Consider the following 21,779-nt stretch of genomic DNA (forward strand, 5'->3'; position numbering starts at 1 on the left):
TCACCGGAGTCTCCATGTCTTAAAATATACTAATGATATGCTGGGTGTCAACCTTGACCCAAAAGAAATCAACTGTTGCTTTACAGCATTCAGCTTCACTAAAAGACTCAGATCCTCTAAAGTTTATTATAGAGATGGTAGGAGAAAGGTAAGGCAGGCTTTTGAATTTTATCATGCCTATGAAGTGTTTTAGCACACTGAGCTATAAGCAGAAAATCTCCCACCATAATGATCACACCATTATTTGTCAGGCCTTTTCCATGTAACAGACCCTTAAACCTGAACAACTTAACAAAGGTAATTATTCCTTAAATAGAGAAATTTAGATTCAAAGAGATTAAGTGACTTGACCAAGATCATTAAGCCAGTGAGTGACAGAGAGAGAATTCAAACCCAGATGTCTGCCCACAATGCTCATGTGTTTTCTGTCACACAGGAATGTCACACGGTCATTGTCATCTATTGCTATTTGCAATTTGAATTTGGCTGTGGAGGAGGAGATGGAAGTTCTAAACATAAATAGGATGGTATCCCAGAATTTCTCATCACTTCTATGACTCCCAGCATCTTATCCAAGCACTTTGGATCCTCTACTGGTTTGGTGCACACTAAATAAGTTTTCAGCTTTAGGAGGTCTTGAGGGCTCCAGAAGAGGCAAGCACTCCATCCCCAAGGAGGGAGGTCTTTACTTGGACCCTCTGTACTGAAGGATTTGTGACTCAGCATGACCATTACAGGATGGAATGGTAAAAAGGTTGCCCGTTTTGCCATTCTAATAGGATTTTCTTGGGGAGAGTCTGCCCAAGCTTCAAGTTGCCTTCTCTATCATCTTCTGGCTTCAGAAAAGAGAAAACTAATTACTTCTAACATCTATCTTCTCTGGACCATGAGGATACTATACCCCTTGTTCCAGGTAACACGGTGGAGTGGGGGCAGTGGCCTCACCTTGCCCTCACCTTGAAACACCTCAGCTTCAAATAACATCTTCCCCTCTGAACAAGCTTTAGGGCCACTGTGCTTTCATTCTAGGCTCTTCTAACGCAGGTCCATCTGGTTCCTTCAGAGGACACCTACTCATTGTTGGGTGTTGCCCCTTTCATTCATCAATTCACTGAGTATTTATTGAGCACCTTCTATCTTTCAGGCATTATTCTAGGTGCCAAGAGTATTGATGTGAACAAGATGGAAAGGTTTCTATCTTTATGAAATTTACAGGTGGGTAAAGGAACTAGAAAATAAAATAAGGAAATGGATAAGATCATTTAAATTTGTGTTAAGTGCCATAGATACAAGAAATAAAGTGATTAAATTTTCTTAATGTTTATTTATTTGAGAGAGAGAGAGAGAGAGAGAGACAGAGTGCAAGTGGGGGAGGGACAGAGAGACAGGGAGACACAGAATCTGAAGCAGGCTCCAGCCTCTGAACTGTCAGCACAAAGCCCAACATGGGGCTTGAACTCATGAGAGGTGAGATCATGACCTGAGCCAAAGTCGGATGCCCAACCGAATGAGCCGCCCAGATGCCCCAAGAAATAAAGTGATCAGATAGAGAGTAACAGAGGACGCAGAAGGAGCTACTTTAGATGGGATGCTCAGGAAAAGCCTTCCCAAAGAGATGACATTTGAGCAGAGACATGAAGTCTGAGAGAGATCCAGCCTTATCAGAGTCAGTAAAAAAGCATTCAAGGCAGAAGGAACAAGAAGTGCAAAGTACCTGAGGTAAGCAGAAGACTGGGCCATTCAAGGAAAAGTGGCTGCAGCACAGTGAACAAAGAGGTGGTCAATATGAACTTAAAAAGGAAGACAAAGGCTAGATCATAAAGGCTTCTATAGGCCAGGATTAGGAGTTTGATTTTATTTTTATGAAATAGGAAAGGAGAGCAGTGACATGATTGGACTTAAATGTTCAAAATTCACTCTGGTGAAGTAGAAAACAGACCAAACAGGAACAGGATGGAAGAAGAGAGACCAGGTAGGAGGACTTGGAGTAGTCCAGGAAAAGCTGACGGTAACTTGGAGGAGGGGATGATGGTAGAGATGGAAAGAGGATGGACTAGGGATTTTTCTTTGGGTAGAACTGATAAGACTTGGTTATGGGCTAGAAGTAGGGGATAAGGAAAAAGGGGAAATCCAAAATGACTTTTAGATTTGGGGGTTAAGCAATTGGTTGAAAGGTGATGCTCTTTAAAATTATAGGAAATAACTGGAGAAAAACAAATGGTGGAGATGGGACAGGGAAATCTGGGGCATGTTAAATGCCTATTAGACAAGCAACAAGTTGAATTCGTGATTCTGGGGCTCATAAAAAATGCTTGGGCTGAAGATACACATTTGGTACACATTTGGAAGTCATCAGCATAAAGTGGGTCAAAGCCATAAAATGGAAAGGGATAACATATTAAGAAAATGTAGACAAAGACAGGGTGAAGACCCAAGACAGGTCTTGGGCACAACCTCATTTAGAGGTTGGATAAAAGAGAAAAAAGTCTATCTTAATGATACATTGAGCAAGAGGGATGCACTTGGTATAATTAGAAAACCATTTTATTCTTTTCTTCCACTACCTGTTAAAACCACCCCCTCGGTGGGACTTGTTGTGCCCTGCTCCTTGAATAAAATCAAAGGCAATTCTGTGACTTTTGTTGACATTCTTAATAAAAAGCCATCAAATTACCCCTGGTCAGACACACACACACACACACACACACACACACACACACACACACACAGTTTCATTTCAGTAAGTATTACAAGTGGTCCAAAGTAATAACAACTTCCAAATCAATGAAGAGTTGAAGTTTCCCCACCACCCCCTAGCTTGGGTGTGCTCCACCCTGGCTGCCTCCAGTGGGAGAAGGGTATAGTTGGCTCTTTATTTCTCTCATCTAAAACCTTCAGTCCCATTTCTCTGCTTCTGCTTTCTCCAGGGTTGAAGCAGAGTGGGGAGGGAGAAAAGGAAAGATCTTAACTGACCTACGAACTAAACAAAGCTACTTGGGCTTGGCAGGTATTTAGAGCTTATTCTTTATCTCCTGGGACTATTCTATGGCTTTTTTGGAGCTCCATCAGCTCAGGAGATCTTGCAATGGCAGCTCCCTTGTAAGTAAATGCATCTCCTAGGTCTGGTCACTTAAAACTCTCCCCTCACCACCCCAGAATCTAATGGCATATTTCCAGGGTTTGCTTGTTTGTTTGTGTGTTTTTCCACAAGCAGCTCTCTGGAGCAGGATCTAAGAAAACCCCATGCCTGCTCTCTATATGTACTATATAAGGTCTATGGGAAGCCCTGAGCATCATTTGCCCAAAACTCTGGGAGAGCAGCCATCCCCAACACAGCATCACCTTTTTACTTTGCTATCAGAGGAGCTAGCCAGCCACAGTTAAACTCCAGTCCTCTGTGCCCCCACTCTCCAAGTGCTCCCCAATAAAGCCCCTTTCACTAAACTGGCAGAGAAGACCAAGCATCCCCACTGCCTCCCTACTGTGAGAGAAAGTTATATTGCAGATCTCTCTAAAGTAGTTTTCTCTCCAATTTCCTATGCACTTTGGTCTCTTCAATCTCTTTTATAAGTTTGGATTTGTAATCAACTAATGGACATAAAGCCCATACTTAGCCACCTCCTTTACAAGTCCTGGCTAATAGTCTCATTCCTCACTTTGAAATATCAGAAACATCCGGGGCTCCTGGGTGGCTCAGTCAATTAAGCGATTAAGTGTCTGACTTCAGCTCAGGTCATGGTCTCAGGGTTCCTGAGTTGGAGCCCCACGTGGGGCTCTGTGCTGACAGCTCGGAGCCTGGAGCCTGCTTCACATTCTGTGTCTCTCTCTCTCCCTGCCCCTCCTCCACTTGTGCTCACCCCTCTCTCTTAAAAATAAACACTAAAATAATAATAATAATAATAATAATAATACTTTTTTAAAAAGAAACATTGAAATCATCTGATTGTGAGGGGAAGCTAAAGCTGAAGACAAAGATGAATCCTGTTGTACAATCTGGTGGACCCAGAAAACCAAGAAAAAAACAACTAGAGGGAAAATAAAAACCAAGATAACATGATGTAGCAGAGGTTAAAGTGTACTCAAGGAGTCAAATGTTGCTAAAAGTGGAAGAAGGTGAAGAAATGCTCACTGAAATCTGGTTGCCTTGTGCTCTTCCATTTCAGTGTAGTGTTGGGGACAAGAGCTAAACTGACATGTTAGATACTTCCCCAGAATCTGTTCTCCCCTTCTCTCAAACAGAATCCTGTGGCCAGCTCCAATGTAAATTCTGACTGGTCCAAGTCGAACACTATAATCTACTTTCCTCTAGCAATGATATGTTTAGGAATGGGCATGTGATATCATTCTGTTGTAACAAAATGTGAGGGGAAGTTTTTTGGAGAATTTCTGTAGAGGCCTCTTTTTCCTTAAAAAGAGACATAAGGAAAAGACAGCTCCTCTTCTTCCATTGGCTATTGTCATTTTCTGCATGTGACACCTAGATCTGCAGAAACCATCTGGATACCAGCCTGAGGATAAAGCCAATGCCAAAAAGAAGAGCAAAGTCAAAAGAACTGCCACAAAGCAGAGCCAGAATTCATGCCTGAAGCTTGCTCCACTGTGGGGTTCTTGTTATTTAAACTCATAAATACTCAGTTGATGCTGAGTTTTCTGTTATTTAATGCTAAAAGCATCCTAAAGATTAAAAAATAGGCTTAAGGAAGGTAAAAATCTAAAGGCAGAGTGAAGGTGACTCTTTTGAGATGTTTCTCTGGGAAGAAAGGCAGAGAGATGGTCTGACAGCTGATGGGGGATGAAGAAGTCAGTGAAGGCTTTTTTAAAAATGGGAGACAGGGGCGCCTGGGTGGCACAGTCGGTTAAGCGTCCGACTTCAGCCAGGTCACGATCTCGCGGTCCGTGAGTTCAAGCCCCGCGTCAGGCTCTGGGCTGATGGCTCAGAGCCTGGAGCCTGTTTCCGATTCTGTGTCTCCCTCTCTCTCTGCCCCTCCCCCGTTCATGCTCTGTCTCTCTCTGTCCCAAAAAAAATAAAATAAACGTTGAAAAAAAAAATTTAAAGATGGGAGACATTGTACCCAGTTTGTAAGTAGATGGGAATGATCCAGTAGAAAGGGGAGTGGGCAGAACTGTAGGTACAGGCATCTTCTTGCCGCCTCACTTAAAATGCGCAGCCACTCTGGGAGTCTCCCTCACTGATCTTGCTGATGCCCCATCCAGGAAGAGCCACCAATTCTCACACTATTGTTTCTACTCTCTGACTATAACTGCTTGCGTGCTCCCTCCCTATTGCTCTCCCTATTGGCAGAATCCCTCTAGCCATCTCTGAGCTCTTTCTTTGTCTGGAGAAAAGGCAATGGCTGATCCGTGCAGGGCTGGGCTCTTTAGGATGAACTCTGAGCTCAAGTGAAATTGGCAGGAGCCCACCTTTTTATCCTCTTGTGGTTCTTCCCCAGGAAGGGCCAATCCTCCAAATTTTTACTTCCCCTCACATAGAGACCCAAGAGGCTAAGCTACCCAAGAACCTAGTTTGCAGTTATTTGTTTATGCCCCAAGCTGAGCCTACCCGTAAGCCCCATCTCACCCAGAGATTGCAAGCAGCTCAACTTGTTGAGCTTATAATAAAGCTTGTTGTTACTTAACCCCCTCCTTCCTTAACGTTCCTACCTTCTAATTATAATGGCACAAAAGGGCATGCACCGTTGTCTGTTGGAGAATATAGTCCCTTTCAAATGTGGAAAGCCTGGTCCCCAAGGCAGCACTCTCTCCCTTTCCCAGCCACCTGAAGTCATATGCAAATGAACTCAGGCTATAAGGCCTTTCCCCAGGGGAAAAGAAACATTCAGTTCTAGGCAGGGCTTGCACTGTATCAGACATCTATTTACTGATCAACTAAATGGTGATCCAAAAGGGCATTTCTATAAAACATTTCCAGTAAAAGTATAAAAACAATGCAAAGGACCAAGTCAAGAACAACGTTGATTTGCCTTTTTATTGTTTCCTATCCAGAGTAATGATCTGTTCCGCATTTCAGTTCCCCTACTCAGCAGTAAAACAAGATATGTAGCCTAAACCATTTAATATTCATGCTATGGGGTACGATTAGCCACAGTCTACAGTAATATAGAAACACCTGGTAAAGCCAGACAACTGGGTTTCATTTCCTTACGAAATTTCAACAATTCGTTAACCAGAACATTATAATTGACCAAGATATTTTAAATATCTAAAACCAGCTCTCTCTGTTAAATTCAAAATGATTTACTAGTTCTTATTTTTATCACTTTTTTTTTTTGAGAGAGAGAGACAGCTCACTTGACTTGGGGAGGAGCAGAGAGAGAAAGAGAGAGAGGGAGAGAGAGAGAGACAGAGAGAGAGAGACAGAGAGAGAGATTCTTAAGCAGGCTCCATGCCCAGCAGGGAGCCCAACACAGGGCTGGACCCCACAACTGTGAGATCATGACCTCAGCCAAAATCAAGAGTTGGACACTTAACCAACTAAACCATCCCAGCACCCTTTTATCACATTTTCTTACTAATATAATTTTGGCTAAAATACAGACTGTGTTTAAGTAAAAAGAAACAAACCAGCCAAATACTCACTTTTTAAAATCTCCACACTTATCTGTAATCACTGGGAGTAAAACTTTACAATACTTTACAAAATACAAAACTTTACTTTACAACCCAGTTGTCTGGCTTTAGTAAAGCAACAATAACTTAAACTAAGCCACACTTGAAATTTTTAATGATTTTGGAGTAAAACATATTAATACTAAATTTATGTATTTTCCAGGCTTACTATATTAAAGTCTGCATCTTTACATACTTTAAGATTTAGCTGCCTCATATCCCTTTTTAGAATAAGGCAATTATTGGAGCACCTAGGTGGCTTAGTCACTTGAGCATCTGACTCTTGATTTCGGCTTAGGTCATAATCCCAGGGTCACGGGATCGAGCCCCATGTCAGGTTCCACATTCAGCGTGGAGGGGGCATAAGATTCTCTCTCTCTTCTTCTGCCCCTCTCTCCTGCTCACATACTCATTCTCTCTCTCTCTAAAATAAAAAAAAGTCAGTTATTAATTATTTTGTAATGATCTTTCTCTTGATGATAAATTCTTGTAATGAACATCAATGATATATGATTATAAGAGACCTCTTTGGGAATTCTCCTCTGAGAACTGCTCTTTCCTATTGGCATAATTTCCATAGGTAAGTTCTTGTTGATTTCATTCTCCCAGACACATTTAAGTGGTCCAAGGACAGAGACCTGGCCAAGCTGGGCTGATCAGATTCTTTTATGGAAACTTGGAATTGAATATAGCCATTCTAATCAGGCTGTATGGATACTAAAGAGGATGGATGGGAGGCTGAGCAGACAGAAAAGCAAAGGAAAGAAAAGAACAAAGCATGCTCTCAAAGAGAACAGAACTAAAAGGCTATGGGGCCTCACAAAGAGAGGTACAGAGAAGAGACAGCATGGTTTCTGGTGGCTTTCCAGAATCCAATCTGGTACCTCTTGGGGCTCTCTCTAAACCTTTTGTTCTATGAAACACTTGTAGTCTTGTGTCTGTTTTTAGCTTATGCAAGTTTGAGGGAGTTTCTGGAACTCTGAAGTAAGTTTTCTTTCAAATAATCATGAGGCCCTCAAGGCCTATTAAATTATGGAAGGCAACTGGCAACAACAATTAACACTAAATTTCCACAATTTATGCTTGCTGAGTTCTTGGGTCTGCTCTTTCTTTCTCTGATATGTTAAGCACCTATATAGGTTGACTAATGCTTTCCAATGTTTCTATAACACACAGAGTGAAGTAATCAAAATGGTAAAATAAGAGTTTTCTAACAACTCCCCTCTAAAGAAGTGGAGTTCTGACAATCACTCACGGACAAGAGTGACTTTCTGGAAGTCCAGGAATCAAATGGAGAAGTTCCAACAGACGGTTGAAGCAAGAAAATATCTATGTTGGACACACTGATGACGGTAAGAGGAAACATTTTCTCTTTACCACTCCTCCCTCAAGGCAGCACATTTCAGTGTCATGAGTGACCTATTCAGCTCATGATTTCTCCCACAGGGGAAAGTGAGTGTGTGAGTAAGTGCCCAGAGTCCCCAGCTGTGCATGATGCTGCTAAAGGATCCCACTTCTTTCTCACCCATCCAAAATACCGAAGATGCTCTTGAAGAGCATCAAAGGGACAGAGATTTTATTAACTGTGTCATGTACTCCATCAAAAAACCCACCTGTGAGCTCTTGGGCATGCCTCACCTGAGGCCCCCCAACTGGCCCCACAGGGACCTGCAAAGCTCCACACCCCCACCCCCCACCCCCCCCCCCGCCAGCTCTCTGTGTGTGCCCTGAAGGACAGTGAGAGTGAGCCTTTGCAGAGAGCTAGTGAGCACACACAGAAAGCTGGCCAGCTCTGCAGGATTAGGTGGAAGCAAACAAACTTAAGCATTCAGCACCACCCCAGGGAAAGCAAACAGAAGGCTGTCAGCACCTAGCGTGGCTTCGCACACAATCTTAAGAATCCCACCCAGGCCCAAGAGGGAACAAGAAATGTGTATAAGGGATATCCATAGAAAAGATCTGAGAAAGCCTCAGAAATCCTTAACAGGGCTGACAAAAGGTACTTCTCTCCCAAAACCAGTCAGTAAAGACTGAAGGTGACTGCTTCTTCAAATGTGAAGGCAGCAATGCAAAACTTCAGGAAACATTAAAAAATCAAGGAAACAGGGGCACCTGGGTGGCTCAGTCCACTAAGCATCCAACTCTTGGTTTCAACTCAGGTCATGCTCTCACAGTTTGTGAGTTCAAGCCCCATGTCGGCTCCATGTTGAAAGTGCAGAGCCTCCTTGGGATTCTCTCTCCCTGGCTCTCTGCAACTCCCCTACTTGCTCTCTCTGTCTCTCTTTAAAAAATAAATAAGTTTAAAAAATTTTTTTAAATCAAGGCAACGTAAGGGGCACCTGGGTGGCTCAGTCGGTTGAGCGTCCGACTTCAGCTCGGGTCATGATCTCCCAGTTCATAGGTTCAAGCCCCACGTCAGGCTCTGTGCTGACAGCTCAGAGCCTGGACCTTGCTTCAGATTCTGTCTCTCTCTCTCACTCTCTCTCTCTCTCTCCCCCTCTGCTCATCCCCCACTCACACTCTGTCTCTCTCTCTCTCTCTCTCTCAAAAATAAAAAAATAAACATAAAAAAATTTTTTAAATCAAGGAAACATGATACTAGCCAAGGAAGTACAATAATTTTCCAGTAAATGACCCCAAAGAAATGGAGAACTGGGATTTGCCCAATAAAGAATTCAAAATATTTGTTTTAAGGAAGCTCAGTGGACTATAAGAAAACACAGAAAAATAATTCAACAAAATCAGGAAAACAATACATGAACAAAATTAGAAATTTAACAGAGACAGAAATCACAGAAAAGAACAAACAGAAACTCTAGAGGTAAAGAATACAATGAATGATGAGGCACCTGGGTGGCTCAGCCAGTTAAACGTCCGACTTCAGCTCAGGTCATGATCTTGCAGTCCATGAGTTTAACACCCACGTCGGGCTCTGTGCTGACAGCTCAGAGCCTGGAGCCTGCTTCAGATTCTGTGTCTCCCTCTCTCTCTGCCCCTCCCCCGATCACACTCTGTCTCTCTCTGTCTCTCTTTCTCTCTCAAAAATAAATAAACATTAAAAAAGATATGTTTAAAAAGAATACAATGAATGAAATGAAAACACAATAAGGAGCATCACCAGCATACTGGATCAAAAAAAAAGAATCTGTGAAGTAGAAGACAGGTCATTTGAAATTATACAGAGAACAAAGAAAAAAAGAATGAAAAACAGTGAAGAAAGCCCAGGTGAACTATGGAACAGCGTTAAAGAAAACATTTGGTGTATTGCTGGAGTCCCAGGAGAAGAAAAGGGGGGGGGGGGCAGAAAGTTTATTCAAATAAATAATGACTGAGAACTTACCAAACCTAGGGAGAGATTTAGACATACAAGTTCATGAATATCATACGTCCCCAAAATATTTCAACTCAGAAAGATTTTATTCAAGACATATTATAACAAAACAGTCTAATTTGAAAAACAAAGAGAAAATTTTGGGGCGCCTGGGTGGCTCAGTTAGTTAAGTGTCTGACTTCAGCTCAGGTCATGACCTCACAGTTTGTGGGATCGAGCTCCACAGTGGACTCTGTGCAGACAGCTCAGTGCCTGGAGCCTGCTTCAGATTCTGTGTCTCCCTCTCTCTCTACCCTACCCCACTCACACTCTGTCTCTCTTTCTCTCTCTCCCAAAAATAAATAAACATTAAAAAAAAAAAAAGAAAAAGAGAAAATTTTAAAAGCAGCAAGAAAGAAAATTCCTTACATGCAAGGGGACTCCTACAAGGCTACCAGTGGATTTCTCAGAAGAAACTGTAAAGGCAAGGAGAAAATGGGATGATATACTCAACATGCTGAAAGAAAAAACTGCCAACCAGTAATACTTTACCCATCAAAGTTGTCCTTACAAAGGAGAGAAAAAGATGTCCCCAGACAAGCAAAAGCTGAGAGAGTTCATCACCACTAGAACTGCCTTACAAGATGGGGCGCCTGGGTGGCGCAGTCGGTTAAGCGTCCGACTTCAGCCAGGTCACGATCTCGCGGTCCGCGAGTTCGAGCCCCGCGTCGGGCTCTGGGCTGACGGCTCGGAGCCTGGAGCCTGTTTCCGATTCTGTGTCTCCCTCTCTCTCTGCCCCTCCCCCGTTCATGCTCTGTCTCTCTCTGTCCCCCAAAAAATAAATAAACGTTGAAAAAAAAAAAATTAAAAAAAAAAAAAAAAAAAAAAAGAACTGCCTTACAAGAAATGCTGAAAGGAGTTCTTCAGGCTGAAATGAAAGGACACTATTAATAACATTGAAATATATGAAAATGTACAGCATACCGGTAAAGGTAAGTATATAGTCAAATTCTGAATAATACAGTAATATGGTTATGTATTAACCATTTAACTCTAGTATAAAGGTTAAAGGACAAAGTATTTTAAAAAAAATAACTGCAGGGGCACTTGGGTAGCTCAGTCAGTTAAGCGTCTGACTTCAGCTCAGGTCATGATCTTGCAGTCTGTGAGTCTGAGCCCCACATCAAGCTCTGTGCTGACAGCTCAGCACAAAGTACAAAGACCTGAAAGCCATAAGACATCAAAGAAAGAAATTGAAAAAGATATAAATAAATGGATATTCTATGTTCACAGATTGGGAGAATTAATATTATTAAAATGTCCACACTACCCAAAGCCATCTACAGATTCAATGCAATCGCTATCAAAATTCCAGCTGCATTTATCACAGAAGTAGAACAAACAATCCTAAAATTCATATGGAACCACAAAAGACTCTGAATAGCCAAAACAAACCTGAGAAAAAGGAATAAAGCTGGAAGCATCACATTTCCTGATTTCATACTATATAACAAAGCAATAGTAATCAAAAAAGCATTTTACTGGCATAAAAACAGATGCATAACAAAATAATACAACAAAATCAGGAGCCCAGGGGCACCTGGCTGGCTCAGTCGGTAGAGCATGTAACTCTTGATCTCCAGGTCATTAATTCAAGCTCCACCTTGGGTGCAGAGATTCTCTTTTAAAAAATCAGGAGTCCAAAACTAAACCTATACATATGCAGTCAACTCATATTTGACAACAGAGCCAAGGATAATCAATAGGGAAAGAATGGTCTCTTCAATAAGGAGTGCTGGGAAAACTGAATATTCACATGCAAAAAAATAAACTGGACTCCTATCTTACGTCACTCACAAAAATTAACTTGAAATGTATTCCAGGGGCGCCTGGGTGGCACAGTCAGTTAAGCGTCTGACTTCAGCCAGGTCACGATCTCGCAGTCCGGGAGTTCGAGCCCCGCGTCGGGCTCTGGGCTGATGGCTCAGAGCCTGGAGCCTGTTTCCGATTCTGTGTCTCCCTCTCTCTCTGCCCCTTCCCCGTTCATGCTCTGTCTCTCTCTGTCCCAAAAATAAATAAACGTTGAAAAAAAAAATTTTAAAAAAAGAAATGTATTCCAGACTTAAATGTGTGATCTGATACCATAAAACTCCTAAAGAAAACATAGGGGAAAATCTCTTTGACATTGGCCTCGGCAACAACTTTTTGAATATGACACCAAAAGCACAAACAATGAAAACAAAAATAAACAAATAGGACTACATAAAATTTAAAAGTTTCCGCACAGTAGAAGAAACAATCAACAAAATGAAAAGGCAATCTATAGAAAAGGCGAAAATATTTGTAAACCATATATCTGATAAGGTGTTAAAGTCCAAAATCTATAAGGAACTCATACAACTCAATCACAAAAAAAACCCCACAAATAATCTGATTTTAAAATGGGCAGAGGAGGGGCGCCTGGGTGGCGCAGTCGGTTAAGCGTCCGACTTCAGCCAGGTCATGATCTCGAGGTCCGTGAGTTCGAGCCCCGCGTCAGGCTCTGGGCTGATGGCTCAGAGCCTGGAGCCTGTTCCCGATTCTGTGTCTCCTTCTCTCTCTGCCCCTCCCCCGTTCATGCTCTGTCTCTCTCTGTCCCAAAAATAAATAAACGTTGAAAAAAAAAATTCTAATAAATAAATAAATAAATAAATAAATAAATAAATAAATAAAATGGGCAGAGGACCCAAAGAGACATTTTTCCAAAGAAGACATTCAGATGGCCGACAGGTACATGAAAAAATGTTCATCATTAGTAATCATCGGGGAAATGCAAATCAAAACCACAGTGAGGTGTCACCTCACACCTGTTAAATGTCCATTCTCAAGAAGACAAAAGGTAACAAGTGTTAGCACCATTGTGCACTGTTGCTGGGAATATAAATCTGTACCATCACTATGGAAGACAGTATGGAGGTTCCTTAAAAAATTAAAAATAGTACTACCATATGATCCAGTAATTCCACCTCTGGGTATATATTCAAAGGAAATAAAATCGCCATCTTGAAGAGATATTCGCACCCTTATGTTCATTGCAGTTTTATTCACAATAGCCAAGACATGGAAGCATCTTAAATGTCCATTGATCAATGAATGGATAAAGAAAATGGAGATACACACTACACACATACATACACACACAAACACATACACATACAATGGCATATTATTCAACCATATAAAGGAAGGAAATGCTGCCAACTGCAACAACATAGATTGGCCTTAAGTGCATTATATGAAGTGAAATAGGTCAGAAAATGAAAGACAAATACTACATGATCTCACTTTCTATAGATTCTAAAAAGGCCACACACAGTAACAGAGAGTAGAATAGTGGTGGCCAGAGGCTCAAGCTGGGGGAAATGGAGAGATACGGGTCAAAGGATACAATCGTAAGATGAATAAGTTCTGGGAAGGTACTGCACAACATTATGATCATAGTTAATAGTTATGTATTCTATATTTGAAATTTGCTAAGATCTTAAACGTTCTCATTTAAAAAAAATTGGTAATTGGGGCACCTGGCTGGCTTAGTCAGTGGAGTGTGTGACTCCTAATTTTAGGGTTGTGGGATGGAGCCCCACGTTGGGTATGTAGAGATTACTTAAAAATAAAATCTTGGGGGCATCTGGGTGGCTCAGTCGGATGAGCGTCCGACTTTGGCTCAGGTCATGATCTCACAGTCTGTGAGTTCAAGCCCCACATCAGGCTCTGTGCTGACAGCTCAGAGCCTGGAGCCTGCTTCAGATTCTGTGTCTCCCCATCTCTCTCTGCCCCTCCCCTACCCACACTCTGTCTCTCTCTCTCAAAAATAAATTAACACACACACACAAATTTTTTAATAATACAAATTAAAAAATAAATAAATAATCTTAAAAAGAAATAGAAAACAAGAATTTATTAAACTGAGTTTATAAATATTCTTAAAAACTGAAATGGAGAAAATCAAAATAAGTAAAGAAAAATAATGTTTAAGGCAAATGAAAAAGTAGAATTTAAAACTATAGAAATAAAAAACTATAGAAATCATCAATATTTGAATTAGCAAATTTCAAAGTCAGCTGAATTTTGTAAGTAAAATCACAAAAGAGAAAGAAAATCTTGTTTTTTTTAATTTAGGAAGAACTATTATATTCTATTAAATGGAATGATCAACAGGAAATTTTTAAGTAGTTACACAGATATTAGTTTGCATAGTTTCTGATAAAAACTTTACTCTCAATCTTATCTTTGTTCCTCTTTATGTAATTTATCCTTTTTACCAGTTTTTAAGACTGCTTTTTTTTTCTCTTTACACTGGTTTTCAGAAATTTTATTATAATATGCCATGGTGTGGTTTTCTTGACATTTGTTCTGTTTGGGGTTCTTTGTACACAGGTGTATTTATAGTTTCCATCAAATTTGGAAAAATTTTAGCCATTGTTTCTGCAATTATTTTTTCCTGTTTCCTCCTTTAACCCCTCCCCACTTCTCTTTCTGGGTTTCCAATTACATGTATGCTAGACTGTTTATACTATCCCGCAAACCATAATCAATCTGTTCATATATTTTCAGTATTTTTTCTCTCTGTGCCTCACTTTGAATTTGAATTACTATGATTTCAGATTCACGGATTTTATTTGTATAGTAACTAACCTTATCTACTATAGTTTTCATTTATATATTTTCATCTCTAGAATTTCCATTTGGAACTTCAATTTTGTATCTTAAATTTCTGTCTCAGGTTTTCCCTCTAACTTCTCGAAAATATGGAGTATATTTATAAAAGCTGTTTTAACATTTTCTCATTCCATCATGTCTGTCATTTCTGAGACTGTTTTTATTGGTTGGCTTTTCTCTTGTTTATAAGTCATATTTTCCCACCTGGTTTTTGTTGTTGTTGTTGTTGTTGTTGTTGTTGGATGCCTGACGTTATGAATTTTACACCTGAGTGCTAGATTTTGTTGAATTTCCTCAACTGGTTCTGGATTGTGTTCTGGTGTAGTCACATTACTTAGCATTAGTTTGTTCTTTTCAAAGCTTCCTTTGAAGCCAGAGCAGCCTTTAGCTTAGTCTAGGGCTAACTAATTTAGCCTTACTGCTAAGGAAATACCTTTCTGAGATGTCTACCTGGTGCCATGAAGGAAATTATGAGATCTTTCTACTCTGGCTGCTGAAACACCAACTATTCCCAGCTCCATGTGAGCTCCAGGAATTGTTTGATTTACTGCTTTCTGGTGATCCTTTCCATGGCCTCAGTAGTTTCCTCTTACAAATGTGTAGACCACTCAACCAAAGACTTAAAGGGGTCTCTCTATAAATATTCAGAACTCTCTCTTTGTACAGTATCCTCCTCTCCTTTACAAAGCCCCAAAACTCTAGCTGCGTTAACCTCTCTGAACTCCAATTTATATTTATAGCCTGAGAGTTTCTTTTCCCTGCACTGAGTCCATCCAAGGCAGTATGCTGAGTCAATTGTAAAATTCATCTCATCTGTTTTCCTTCTCTCAGGGATCACAGATCTATTCTATCTGCTGTCCACGTTCCCAAAACTGTTATATATTTTGTCCAGAGTTCTAGCTGTTTAAATCTGGAGGGTAAATCTAGTCCCTATTTTACTCTATCATGTCTGGAAGCAAAGTCATCTCATTTCAATCAAAAACAGAAATCAGGGGCACCTGGGTGACTCAGTCAGTTGCACATGGACTCTTATTTCAGCTCAGGGAATGATCTCACAGTTCATAGGTTCTAGCCCCGCATTGGGCTCCACGCTGTCAGGGCAAAGCCTGCTTGGGATTCTCTCTCTCACTCTCCCTCTCTCTCTGCATCTCTCTCTCTCTCTCTCTCTCTATCAAAAATAAATATTAAAAAAAAAACAGAAATCACACAAGAATCACCCTTTTATTTAATTCATGGTATTTGTTATTAGTCAACACAATAAAAGAAAAGAACAAATACCAAGATGGCATTATTAGGTGTTTAGCAAATTCAAACAAACTACCTATATTGTGCCAAGACTATTCCTGGTCATGCAAGTCTTAATGTGATTCTTTGAGAGTTGTAGTTAACAATAAAATGTTCCAGCCCTCAACAAACAGGAGAGCTTGGAGAATCTGTGTACAGAAACCAGTGAGACAATGACCCACGTTTCTCTATTTAAATCAACACTTAGTCATGAAGTTACAATCATGCTACTGCCCTCTTGCATTTCATTACCACTAAAGATCTTTTATATCATATTTTTCTTATTTTTAAATGTATACTGTTTCTCCATGTTCACTATGGAAAAAATTAGAACATACAGATAAACAAAAATAGGATGAACATTCACACAAAGTTAAATACAGATTGCAGGAGATAACAATTAAAATATCATATTCCAAAAAACTAAAAGTCCTTAATGAATTTTAATAAAATAAAGCTAGCAAGAATATTATCATTTAAATAGACAATCATAATCAGCTGTGATATGGGAGTATAATCAGGGAAAAAATGACAAATGAAAGTGAATCAAGCTCCTAGAAATAGACTCAAAATACTAGACCATAAGCACCAACTGTACAAAATAATAACACAATGAAACATTATTTAATAAATCTTGGCAAATGGATTAATAAATCTTTAATACCCAGTGTTAACTGTTTAAAGCTGCAGATGTATTGGTGGGAATGCAAACTGATGCAGCCGCTCCGGAGAACAGTATGTGGAGGTTCCTCAAAAAACTAAAAGGGGCACTTGGGCGGCTCAGTCAGTTAAGCATCTGACTTCAGCTCAGGTCATGATCTCACAGCTTGTGAGTTCAAGGCTGGTGTCGGGCTCTGTGCTGACAGCTCAGAGCCTGGAGCCTGCTTTGGATTCTATGTCCCACTCTGTCTCTGCCCCTCCCTCACTCATGCTCTGTCTCTGTCTCTGTCTCTGTCTCTCTCTCTCTCTCTCTCTCAAGAATAAATAAAACATTAAAAAATTCTTTTAACTAAAAATAGAACTACTCTATGATCCAGCAATTGCACTATTAGGTATTTACCCAAAGGATACAAAAATACAGACTCAAAGGGGTACATGCAACTCAAAGTTTATAGCAGCATTCTCAACAAGAGCCAAACTATGGAGAGAACTCCAATGTCCCTCAACTGATAAATGGATAAAGAAGATGTGGTACATATTCAATGGAATATTACTCATTCATCAAAAAGAATGAAATTTTGCCATTTACAATGATGTGGATGGAACTAGAATGTATTAGGCTAAGCAAAGTAAGTCAATCAGAGAAAGACATACCATATGATTTCACTCATATGTGGAAATTAAGAAACAAATGAACATATGGGAAGGGGGTAGAGAGAAGAGAGGGAAACAAACCACAAGGGACTCATAACTATAGAGAACAAACAGGATTGATGGAGGGAGGTGAGTGGGAGATGGGCTAAATGGGTGATGAGTATTAAGGAGGGCACTTGCAGAGCACCTGGTGGCTCAGTCGGTTAAGCATCCGACTTCGGCTTAGGTCATGATCTTGAGGACTGTGAGTTCGAGCCCCTCATCAGGCTCTGTGCTGACAGTTCAGAGCCTGAAGCCTGTTTCAGATGCTGTGTCTCCCTCTCTCTCTGCCGCTCCCCCACTCATACTCTGTCTCTCTTGCTCTCAAAAAGAAATAAACATTAAAAAAAAATTTAAGGAGGGCACTTGTTCTGATGAGCACCAGGTGTTGTATGTAAGTGATGAACCACTGAAGTCTACTCCTGAAATCAATACTGCACTGTATGTTAACTAGCTAAAATTAAAAAAAAAAAAAATGAATAATTTAAAAATAAAAAAAATAAAAATCCAGAAAAAAGTTAAAATTTTAAAAAATAATAATAAAGCAGTTGTGTTAGAGAACCAAATGTTTTTAAATTTTTATTTTAATGTATGATAGATAAATTTATGACTACTGAAGAAAAATGAGGGGCATCTGGGTGGCTCATCATTTAAGTGTCCGACTCTTGATTTCGGTTCAGGTCATGATCTCACAGTTCGTGAGTTCGAGCCCCACATCAGGCTATGTGTTGACAGAGGAGAGCCTACTTGGGATTCTCTGTCTCCCTCTCTCTCTGCCCCTCCCCTGCTCGCTCTCTCTTTCAAAAATAAATATTTTTTTTTAAATATGAAGATTTGAATCTTTTATAAGAGAGAAGTTTTCAGCACCTATCACAAATTTAAATATTTTAAACGTATCATTATCAACTAGACTTTAGAAGCAAATACACCCAGATATTGCATTTGCATTTCATATTGGTCCAATGTCTCTAAGCACCATAGCAGGCTACAAAGCTGTTTACACCTTTGACCTAATCATTTCACTTCTAGGAATATAGCACTAAGGAAATTTGCATTCTGGGCAAAAGCTTTTATAGTAGTATGGTTTTGAATAGTTCAGACAAACAAGACTTGGAAACCTTAGAAATGCCAAAAACTACAGCTACAGAAATAATTAATCAAACTAATACTATACACAACACTATTTACAATTTTAACCACCTATCAAGCACTTATTTGCCATGTGCCAGGTAGTGTGCTCAGTGTTTTTAAGCATTCCATTTTGTATTTGCACTTAATTGCTTAATAGTTTCTACCTTAGGTAGATAGCTATGGATGGAGAAATTAAGGCTCAGAGAAGTTATGTAATGGGCTGAAGTTTGCAATTAATAATAGCAGACAGACAACTCAGGTCTGTCTGACTTCAAAACCTTTCAGAAATTCCTTCCACTTTATCGTGGAATTGCAGGATCGAAATATGACAAACCCCAAAGTTCATTAAAAAAAATCAGAAGACATAAACCTTTGAGACCAAAAGATGCAGTAATCAAAATTATATTCCCTATTACTGGCCACCTATAGAGATCTTTCTGGAAAGATGTGCAATTGTGATTACATAAATGTTCAACACTGTACTTTTTAAGTACCCAAATACTGGTGTTTTAATTGATGTAAGACCACTTCCCGTCAAAAGTTTCATGCACCTGTCTTGGTCCTCTTTCCAAACCCTTTCCCTGTATCTTCTTTCTGTCTCCTTGACACCCTTTTCACAAACTCTTTCTCTTGTTCTATCAATTCCTGCCAGTCTGCCTTCTCTCATCTCTTCCATCCATTCCCCCATAAGACTCCTGCAAAGAGGCCAATCTCTCTGCCATGGAGAGAACCAAGTGCATCCCTCCAGAGTTGGGAAAGAAAATTCAAAACTAATGAAATAGGTCATCCTGAAGGCTCATTCCTGAGTGCTAAACCGAACAGAAAGATACCGAAGGGGGTGGATCTGGCAGCTCCAAAAGACCACTGTTGACTGCTAGTCCCCCCCCCCCTTTCCAGACAGAGGGGACTGAATCCAAGGGAGCAGCCATACCAGGAGTGATCAGAAGAATGATATATAACAAACTTAATTTTTATTCTTTTAAATAAAAAAAAATTATTTATTTACTTTGAGAGAGAGAGAGCAGGGGGAGGGGCAGAGAGAAAGGGAGAGAGAGAATCCCAAGTAGTCTCCACACTGTGAGGCTGTCAGCACAGAACCAAAATCTGGCCTCAGAACCTGGCCTCAATCTCACAAACCAAGAGATCATGACCTGAGCTGAAATCAAGAGTAGAATGCTTAACCGACTGAGCTACCCAGGCACCCTAAACTTAATTATTTTCTACTGAAATATAATGAATATTTAGTTTCCATGGGTTTTATTTTACAAATCCTGAGATAAATACAGAAATACCAATGATGCCATCATGTGGTCACTAACCTGTACATCTGTTACTAATGAATTTAATTGCATCACCAATTATGAAGGGGCCCAGGATGCCTTCCCTATAGAGAAGGCATGAATTTAAAATGCAACTGGTGGGAAAAGAACTATATATTTTTAAACAGTGTCATCAGGAAAAACTTCACATACAGAATACTTCAATGATTGATAAATCCAAGAAGACAGAAAAAAATCTACCTGCATTTACCTAGGGCTGTCCACAGGAGAGAAACATGACTTAGTGACTTCTAATCTCTGGAAAAGTGCATCTAACAGAGGAGGAGAAATTCACACTCTGCCACAGCCTAGATGAAGCAAAGGGCACACACACACACACACACACACACACACACACACACACACACTGGACTGCACTCAAGAGGTACAAACAGGAAATGGCTTTGTCTAACAATGTCTTTTAACATGCCTTACCGGATCTCCTTTTTAAGCCCCTGGACAACCAACATCCCAGGAAGATCTGGAAGTTTTCCAGGATCTGTGGAAGGATTATAGGAACAATTTCGTTTGAGGGCCTTAAAAAAAATCCAGTCCATAGTAAACAAACAAAAAAAAAAAACCCTCACATTGAACTCAATACTTCTCCCCACTCCTCAGGTCTGACTTGTGGCTGGAGAATCCACATTGGGTAAGAAGGCATGTGTGGTCTACAATTTCTCTTTCTTGCTACCTCATCCACCTCTCCTGGCTCCTGCAGGATTGGCTTGTAGAAAGGGAAGGGTCTTTTTTTTTTTTAAGTTATTTGGGGTTTTTTTGGGGGGGAGCAGAGAGAGGGGGAGAAAGGGAAAGATCTTTTAACTTAGAAGGGTACAGTTTGTGATCTCTTGACTAACATCAGCCGATGTTCAAGTGTTAGGTCCCCCTTCCCTCCACCCTTCCCTTCCTTCCCCCCCTCCCCTCCCTCCTCCTCTCCACTCCACAGGTCACTGCCACAGATTGTCCCCCACTGGCAGGAAGGTATTCAGAGACGCCAGGGCATGGAGGTGGGGTGCGGTATGAGCAAGCCTAGGGCATCGTGATGCCCCGTGGTGCCAGAGGCCTTCCCTTTGCCTCCCTCGTCTCCTCGAAGTTTTACCGAGCACCCTGTGTTGCCCGGAAGTTCGCTTCTCCGGCAGAAAGGGAAGCGAACCATACACACATATCCGCCACACACCGTAGCTCCCAAAGATGGCCAAAGCGCCATCTTTGGCTGGCTCTGCCCACCACCATCGCTCACACAGCCGCGTGCAACCCGACAAAGGTGACACGTGGTGCGCCCGCCACCTCAGCTCCCAGCGCTCAGTGAGATGACGAGCACCGCCCGCCGGGCGGGACGGGCGTGCCTACCTTACTTACTGCTCCCGGCTGCTCGGACACCGTATCGCCGCGGCCGCCTGGGGGAGGGGTAGCTGGGAAAAGGAAACCACGCGTTCGCTGGGCGGGCACCTGAGCCGAGACCTCAAGCGCTCGGGGTCACCACAGAGGGCAGAGAGAAACAGGCGGCCCCGTCAAGGTTGCGCGCGTGGCTGCACGACCCTCGCCACCACACACCGCCAGGAGGTCGACATAGGGTCTAGAAGCCAGGGAGAGCGCTGCGAACGAGCACAACGGCCCCCGGTGAGGTGGGGGGGAGGCGGAGGGCGCCGGGTTCCCCACACGCTCCCCCCTACCCCCAGCCCCACCCCCCCTTCCGTGGGCTACCCATGCGCGGAGAGCAGAGGCGAGGGGTTGCGGGCAGAGCGAGAAGAGCGGCCCCGTTCGCCTGAATGGCCGTCCCTCCTGTGGTGTGGCTTAGGCCCAGCCGGAGAGAGCGTAGTCACGTCCATGAATACTTGATGAGAACTTCAAATACTAGGTCTTCTAGCGAGGAAGCGTTTGTGGGTTCTTCGGGGCCCTGTGGTACCTTGGCAGTGCATGGTTCCCTGATATGGATGAGGTCCTCTCTAATTTATTGTGATCCACCCCTTGGCTCCTGACCCCCGGAGGCAAACCTCCCTCCCCACTTTGTCATACTCCTAGAGTCCTGGCAGATAGCCCTCTAGGACAGGACCCCGTCA

General features: G+C 41.5%; 1 protein-coding gene across 3 annotated transcripts in view; it reads right to left on the reverse strand.

Moving 5' to 3' along the window:
- KLHL6 (kelch like family member 6) overlaps positions 1 to 21,118 on the reverse strand; it is a 156,251-nt gene extending 135,133 nt beyond the window's left edge. Inside the window, exons 1-2 of one of the 3 annotated variants that reach the window (XM_047875482.1) lie at positions 21,070 to 21,118; positions 20,158 to 20,221 (exon numbers count right to left, since the gene is read on the reverse strand). Coding sequence is in view for 2 of the 3 variants with exons in the window: in XM_047875481.1 (XP_047731437.1) it covers positions 20,158 to 20,192 (35 nt within the window). In the remaining variant the exon portion in view is untranslated. Of the gene's footprint in view, positions 1 to 20,157; positions 20,222 to 20,309; positions 20,357 to 21,069 lie in introns of those variants that run through there. The other 2 variants (XM_047875481.1, XM_047875480.1) reach the window with 2 other exon arrangements.
- Positions 21,119 to 21,779: the final 661 nt, after the last annotated feature.

Source organism: Prionailurus viverrinus, chromosome C2 (assembly GCF_022837055.1).
Source record: "Prionailurus viverrinus isolate Anna chromosome C2, UM_Priviv_1.0, whole genome shotgun sequence".
Lineage (NCBI taxonomy): Eukaryota > Metazoa > Chordata > Mammalia > Carnivora > Felidae > Prionailurus > Prionailurus viverrinus.